Source organism: Lethenteron reissneri, chromosome 2 (genome assembly GCF_015708825.2).
Source record: "Lethenteron reissneri isolate LAM-NWPU_2019-01 chromosome 2, ASM1570882v1, whole genome shotgun sequence".
In the NCBI taxonomy this organism is placed as follows: domain Eukaryota; kingdom Metazoa; phylum Chordata; class Hyperoartia; order Petromyzontiformes; family Petromyzontidae; genus Lethenteron; species Lethenteron reissneri.
In genome coordinates, this window is record NC_083780.1 from 2677601 (window position 1) to 2685907 (window position 8307).

The window sequence follows — 8307 nt, forward strand, 5'->3', positions numbered from 1 at the left end:
TAACCACTGCGCTCAGGCACACATACACGCGCACATTCAAACAAATACAAACGTGCACGCACACACATACAAAAAGCCAAAGACCTCCGGTATAACATTTAATAGAATGTTGCAGCAAATGCTGTGAGCGAGCACCTTTTAAGGCCGGGGAACTCGCCTCCCATTCAATTAAATTTTCACAGAATGAACCCCCATGAAAAGGAATGTATTCGTCAGACTGTGGAGGAGATGTTGGCTGCAGATATTGTCTCTCCCTCCACCAGCCCTTGGGGGGCGCCAATTGTATTGGTAAAAAAACGTAATGGCTCCTTCCGATTTTGCGTTGACTTCCGAAAACTGAACAAAATTTCCGTAGCAGATGCATACCCACTTCCTCGTATGGACGATTCCTTGGATGCTCTCTTTGGTGCACACTTCTTTTCAACCCTCGATTTGCTGTCAGGATTTTGGCAACTGACGTTGGACGCAGAATTTAATCCTAAAATGGCGTTCGGAACACCACGGATTGTTTCATTTCAATAGTCTCCCGATGGGACATCACTCCGCGCTGGCCACCTTTCAGTGCCTCATGGTATTGGTTCTATCTGGTTTGCAATAAAAATCGTGCCTTGCTTATGTTGATGACATAATTGTCTTCGGTCGCACTTTCAACGAGCACTTTCAGCGGCTGCGCTCTCTTTTCTCTCAGGTGCGCGATGCAAACTTGAAATTTAAGCCACAAAAATGCTATTTGTTGAAAACTTCGGTCAAGTATTTGGGCAATATCGTCAGAGTGTCAGGGGTCGCTACCAACCCGGATAAAACGGCTTGCGTGCGCACGTGGCCTACCCTCAAATCGGTGGTGGAGGTCCGCAGCTTTGTGGGATTAGCCTCGTACTATCGCAGGTTTGTGAAGGATAGTGCGACAATTGCCAAACCGCTTCATTCTCTAACAGCCAAGGGACGGAACTTTCATTGGGACAATGTGAAAAATTCCTTTATTACGCTTTGTGACGCTCTAGCCGGTGTGCCACCGCTCATTAATCAGATTTCTCAAAACCTTTATTCTGGACAATGACGCCAGTGATACGGGCATAGGCGCTATCTTGTTCCAGGTCATCGACAGAGTAGAACGAGTCATAGCATATGGCAGCCGCATTTTGTCTCCCGCAGAGCAGTGGTATTTTACTTATATGGCAGGGACTTCGTTGTCCGCATCAACCACGCAGCACTCCAATTCTCCCTGTGTGTGGACCAACCTTCTGGCCAAATGGCCCGTTGGATTAAAATCCTCCAGGGATTCTCCTTTACTGTGCAGTATAGGAAGGGGACGCGCCATGTAAATGCGGAAGCACTGTCTCGGCTGCCACTACCCAGCTCATGTAGGTGCATGATGGGCTCAACTCGATGTGGACCGCCGCTGCAGAAATCGCCCGAGATGGTCGCTGCAGTTGACTTGGTCCCGGTCAGCGATGTGCAAGCATCAGCCGACCGCATATTAGGGCTGAACCACAGCGAGTGGGGACAGCTCCAGGTTGAGGATGCCTCCCTGCTGAAATTGAGGCGCCGGGACCTCCCAACAACTGAATGCTGCATGGCGCCCTTTTCTGCAGCTCAGGGAAAGGCTCCACCTACGATGGGATGTAGAGCTTCAACGGTTTTGTCTAGTGGTACCCACGAGTCTATGAGGCAGACTTACGCACGCGGTGCACGAAAAATATATACATTTGGGTGTCAAGAAAACACTCTCGACCTTAAGGATGGATTTATATTGGCCAGAAATGGACAACAATGTGTATTTTTTGTATTAAGGCTTGTCCAGAGTGTGCACGTCAGAAGTCACCAACACAACCACACAGGGTGCCGCTGCAATCCATAACGGTGTCTCGTGTGAACGAATTGGTGGCATGGGACATTTTGGGACCATTTCCCGTTACCCAGAGAGGTCACAAATATTTGCTAGTTGGAGTTGAGTATCTCACCCGATGGCCAATGGCGTGGCCTTTGGCTGACCAATCGGCGGCGTCCATAACTGAGGCCTTTCTGCAGGGGTGCGTGGTTGACAATGGTGCCCCGGAAAATTAGCTCACTGACCAGGGTAAAATGTTTTCCTCTAAGCTACTGAAGGAGGTGTGTGACTCCCTGGGTACTAAAAAGATTCGGACTTCCCCCTAACACCCATAAATGGATGGAATGGTTGAACGATTGCACCGGACCTTGACATCCATGTTGTATCAGCAGGTGAACGCGGTTCAGTCTGATTGGGACTTGCACATCCTGAACGTCCTTGTCACCTATAGGCTGGCCCCACACACATCGACGGTGGTTTTTGCCCTTTTATTTAATGTATGGTAGGGAACCCGAAACCCCTACGTTGGTACAATTGGGCGTGTGTCCACCAGGCAAAACATCCACTTTGCCAGTTCCCATGCAAGTGACCCTCGACTGGTTAAGGGAGGCTCGAGAGGCGGCCATAAACAACTCGGCCCAGAGGCAGGCGGCCAACGAACGGCTGCAAGGTACACAACCTCCAGGTGACTCATGGCAGGTAGGAGACAGGGCATGGTTTCATTTCCCTCAGGTGACAGTGAGCACATCACCAAAACTACATCGTCTGTGGCAATGTCTGGTTGAAGTTGTAGATGTTGGACGACCCCAGTGCATGCACATTCAAGTCGGGCGACGTCGTTGGTTCGTACACCCATCAGGTCTCAAAAAATGTGTACAACCGCATCTCAATGCGTCATCTCCCATCCCAAAATGGCCTGTGTTGGATGCGTCCGACGAGTTGGTCACACCGCTCCAAGCTGATGTGCGTCAGGAGTATTGTCCTCTTCCACCCACAGGATCGCGACAACTGACGCCCCAGAACAAGCCGACCGGTCCGCCGCCTGAGTCCGGGCCGTGGGACCTGCAGCGAGCACGTCACTCGTCATTGAAGGGACATGTGCACATAGGGTTATCTTCAACCCGAAAGTTACTACAGTTACGTTCCCACATGACCCGCCATCTGTACACCGTTTGCCATGGAAGAGACATCGCTCCTCGTCCAATTCTGGCTATTCTCTTCCTCTGCCAGTCTTGGATCCGGGTCGTGAGGACGGGCTGGCTGTAGGAACCTACTCCCGGAGAATTACGTTCTGTTGAGGAATGTGGGATCGACGGCGCCATGGACCGCTGCACCGTTCTTTCCTCCGTAGAACAGACTGCACTTTGCACTCCCACATATTGTTATTATTGTTGTGTTCTTTCTCTTCTATTGTTGTTACTTGTGTCACGAATTCGCGTGTCACTTGGGTTGTATATTTGGTCAGCCGGAACGGCTGGGTTTTTCATCACGGGGGTTGGGGTGATATGGTGGCGTAACGCGCGCAGGGTTGCAAACAGCGGATGCATTCACGCGCAGGGTTGCAAACAACAAATGCATTCACGCGCGGAGTTTACAAACAACGGGTACATTTCAGGGAAAGCAGGGGCAAGCGTTAGGACATGGAACAGCCGCCAGAGAGGAGCCAGCAATTAAGGGAGCAGGAAGTAGGCGGGTGCATTTGGAGACAGGCAGGTACAAGCGTGCAAACACGGAATAGGCGCCGGAGAGACGGGAGATGGAGACGATAAGGGATAGAAAGCGCGTACAGGAGGTGCCGCCGAGGTGCCGACTTAATAAGGGGCAACTGAGGACCCTTAATGAGGAAGGGGATATAAAGGGGTGTGCGTAGAACATGGGGTTAATTTGGTTGGAGCTGAAGAAATGAAGAGAACAATAGCCGGAGACAAGAAGCGTGGGACCTTGCCCTCCACACCTTGTCCTCCCCAGAAGTGTTGGCTGATCCCCGCTGGGGGCACGGACGAGGTTGGAGGTGTGAGAGAGACTGACAGGCAAGCGGAGAGTTCAGTAACAGGCTAGCGGAGTATTGAGTGACAGCCTAGCATAGTAAGAGAGAGAATTCGGAGCAAGAGTGCGTTGTGTAAATAAGTAATAAAGTGGCATAGGAGAAAAGCTGACAGTGTCCGTGAGTGAATACACCACTACAATTGTACTGTCCTGATGAGTCGCAATGAAGGCGAAACAGATCTGCAGCTGTGTCTGCTTCCCTGCTACCTGTTATGGGAATGACCACATTTTCTCAACTCTTTGAGTCGGTGGTTCTAAACGACTCCCACACGCGCGGTTCTTTTGAGCTGGTGGTCTGTATAAGGCTGAAAGCGATTGGACATGCAATTAACTGACCCGGCGACCTATGATTTGTAAACCTCAAAATGAAGATGAGATATACATTGCGGCAGAATCCACCAGCACGACTCAGTGCAGCTACCCCAGCAGTTTCGCAGCATTGCCCCATTCTCACTTGGGTAGGCTTCCGAACCCACGCGAGGGCATTTAAGTTAAACTTGAGGAGATAGCCCCCAGCACAGGTCCGAAGGGAAACCATGGCACCTCTACTATGAAATTACAAAGCAACATTTATGGGTTGAAGAGAGAGAGAGAGAAAAAATTAACCCGTAAAAACAAAGTTTTTCACTATAAATCCTTTATATGCGTGGCGGCTAGAGTCCTCTCGTCCTCTGGCTTGAGATGGCTGCCACCTATGGGTCAGACGATTGCTTTGCACCATTAAGCAATTGGTAATTACATATAATTTTTTGTTCCTAAAAAGTGTAACATTTTGGAAAAAAATTTCACGAAAATTAATTGTCACGCACAACGAGTCTGTGTGGAAAATGTCAGCTCAATTGGATCACGGGAAGTGGGTAAAAAAACGACCGAAAGATTTGCACGGTCGTAAGCAAGCAAGCAAGCACGCAAGCACGCAAGCAAGCAAGCAAGTGAACTTAATATAAAGGATTTAAAAAAGAATAGGGGGAGAGGAAGACAGGAGAATACCAGGATGTGGAAGGTAGAAACATGCCTCTCGGTATGGATCCCAAATAACTAAGATGAATTTCGACTTGCTTAGAGTATTCATTTAATGGTAAACAAGTAAACCCGTAAAAACTAAGTTTTTCACTATAAATCCTTTATATGCGTGGCGGCTAGAGTTATCTCGTCCTCTGGCTTGAGATGGCTGCAATCTATGGGTCAGATGATTGTCTGCCAGTATTAAGCAATTGGTAATTAAATATTTAATTTGTTTTCCCAAAACAGTGTAAAATTTTGGAAAAAAAATTTCACGAAAATTAATTGTCACACACAACGAGTATGTGTGGAAAATGTCAGCTCGATTGGATCACGGGAAGTGGGTTAAAAAACGAGCGAAAGATTTGCACGGTCCTAAGCAAGCAAGCGAACTTAATATAAAGGATTTAAAAATATATTTGCCTGTGGAGGACGCGGGGATCGATCCCGCGACCTTTGGCATGGGAAGCGAGGGCGCTACTAACTGCACTACTCCACCACAGCCTGTGGAGGGGTTACGCTCTGGGCTCTTGCACTGTGATGTTCAGCCGAAGCCATGAATGCGTTCTTTTTGAATATATGTAAAATATTTTTTTTTTTGCCTAAAAAGTGTAACATTTTGGGAATTTTTTTCACGAACAATAATTGTCTGGCACAACGAGTCTGTGTGGAAAATGTCAGCTCGATTGGATCACGGCAAGTGGGTTAAAAAACGACCGAAAGATTTGCACGGTCCTAAGCAAGCAAGCAAGCACGCGAACTTTATATAAAGGATTTAAAAAGAAAACTACTTTGGATCGAGTGTCAAAACATCATATGCGCGTGCAAACTTCCATTGACAATAAACAAGGCATTCATTTTTTTTCTTTTTTTTTGGTATAGCCCTGTGAGCCATTCGGCTCTTGAATCGGGTGCAACCACAACAAACAAAAAAAAACATGAAACAAAAACATGACCAAGAAAACATCTTAAAGTGACTATGTGACTATGTGCAAACAGAAAATACAAGAAAAGATAGCAAAATATTGCAGAAAAAGCACCGTACACCAACGCTGTGTGCAAAAATTCCAGTGGGATGCAAGTCAAACAACAACAACCACAAGACAACTCAATTAAGGCCATCAGTTTAACTCCGTACTACAACAAACAAAACATGGCCAGACCAAAAACGTTTTAGAAATTACCAAAATAAAGCCATAAAAGCAATGTAACAGTGATCATAGGAACTGTGACCGAATTCTCACAATAAACAACATGTACCACCAAACCCTGCAGCCATAGCTGGCTGCATGAGTCACTCCACAACAACAGGAGCATCAGTCGGAGTATCAAACATTTTCAATGCACCTTTAAGATCAGCACACTTAAGCAAAACACAGATCATACTTTGCAGCGGTCGTCCGGAGCGAAATATTTTATTTTATTTTAGACCACTGAATAGCAGTGGCAGCTAGGGGTGTTCAGCTCCTCTAGAGCAGTTTTGAGTAAAGATCTCACAGGTAGTCATTTAAGTTGCAGTTTATTGGCAATAGCATTCCAGACCCTGGGGGCATCAATAGCAAAAGCCGTTCCTCCTGTATTTGTACGGCCAGAGTCGGGAGTAAGCGTGCCGATAAGGACGGCCATTTGAAATCTATTCTCACAACAAAAAGTCCAATATAGGACTGAAACTGCAGACAAGAGTTGTCAAAATCTTGTTCAGGTATGAAGAGATCTGCGAAGATGCACAACCAAAGTACATATACTGTGAGCCAGCCTGGAGTGATGGTCTTATTCATAAAAGATGGGACATGTTTTTGCTAAGGCCTTTTCACTCTGACGTTCAGCATTGTGATTGAAACGTGATCACATTGTGTCCTCGACTCTGAGTTGGTGCTTGAATCACTTCCAATTAAATATAGCCCTTGATATACAGTGCAGATGGTATAACATTTGCCACCTGTCCTTCTACATCGTTTTTAAAACCCATTTTACAATCAAGTTTTGTGTGAGAAAATAAATTCACCCTCAATGCCGTTTAAGTCTTTGATCAATCCATCTACATGTCCTCAATTCATCTCCTTGTCCCTGGCCGCCGATGAAAACACCTTGAAGCTCAGCATTGTCTTGAACGCGTGGCGGAACTGTTTGTTGAACATGGGATACAGAATGGGGTTGATCGTGGAGTTCATGTAGCCGATCCAAAATGATATTTTGTAGGGCAGAAAGATATCCTGGTACATGGTGAACACTATGGCCAAGATATAGAATGGCAGCCAGGAAATGATGAACGCTGCAATGATAGAGCCCAGTGTCTTTGTTGCGTTGTGCTCTCGTTTCATGTTGGTCCAGCGACTCGTGGTCTCACTGGCAACTCCGGGAAGCCCGTGGCTCTGCGTCCCGATCTTGCGTGCCTGACTACGAGCCACCTGATAAATGTGGCCGTACATGAGCATGATGAGCAGCACCGACGTGAAGTATGGCACCATTCCGATGGTGAACAGGATGCCCACACTGATGAGAAAGCGGCAGTCGTTCGGGCAACCTACCATCTCGATCCGTCCCTTTGCCAGCGTGGGACTCATGCTCAGAAGGATCGGGGTTGATATAATTGCTGAGGCGATCCAGCAGAAGAGGAGCATGAACGTCAGGGTGCATCGTGTCACCCGCTGCTGGTAACGCAGGGGGTCGCAAATGGCCACGTAGCGGTCGTAGGCGATGCAGCTCAGGTGCAGCACTGACGCAGTCGTGAACCAGTAGTCGCAGAAGAACTGCACGTTGCAGAACCATTGCACATAGAACCAGCACTTGTAGATCGCCTTGATCATGGCGAGGGGCATGATGACCACCCCGACGAGGAGGTCAGACACGGCCAGCGACAGGGCGAGCGTGTTGGTCCGCGTCTGCAGCTGCCGGAAGAAGGCGACGGCGCTGATGATGAGGAGGTTGCTGAGGATGGTGGTGGCGATGAAGCTCATGACGCCCACTATCAGTGCACTCTCACTTTTGGAAAAGTCCATCTTCGTGCAGTTGAGTCCGTAGTAGGAGATCACACATTTGGATGTGCTGGTGCTCGTGGTGTTCTCCATGGGTGGTGCACAGGTTATTCACAGGACGTGCTGAAGACGCGTATCTCCAAATGTCCAGTTTGCTCTGTCTACGCACGTGGTGTGTCTCCGCTACAATGTTCCCGCAGAGAATGGACAATCATTCCAAAAGACGTTTACCGATGTGATGTACTGGTTACGTGAAATTATATTGCATCTTCACTCGACCTATATCCTCTCCCACTGATGTTCTGTATATCAATATTTCGTGATGTTTTTTTTTATCGCGAGGGTGCCGATGTGTTCTTCAATTTAGTGCAATCGGATCTGTGGAAGGGGTATGGGGGTCGAGAATGAGAAAATATTATTCATATATCTTCTACACATGGCACAAAACCTCACTGA

At 47.6% G+C, this 8307-nt stretch overlaps 1 protein-coding gene across 1 annotated transcript; it reads right to left on the reverse strand.

Annotated features, from left to right (window-relative positions):
* Positions 1-6591: 6591 nt before the first annotated feature.
* LOC133344158 (trace amine-associated receptor 4-like) lies at positions 6592-7944 on the reverse strand. Its single transcript, XM_061554165.1, has one exon. The coding sequence runs from the start codon at positions 7942-7944 to the stop codon at positions 6925-6927; it is 1020 nt and encodes a 339-aa protein (XP_061410149.1). The 3' UTR covers positions 6592-6924.
* Positions 7945-8307: the final 363 nt, after the last annotated feature.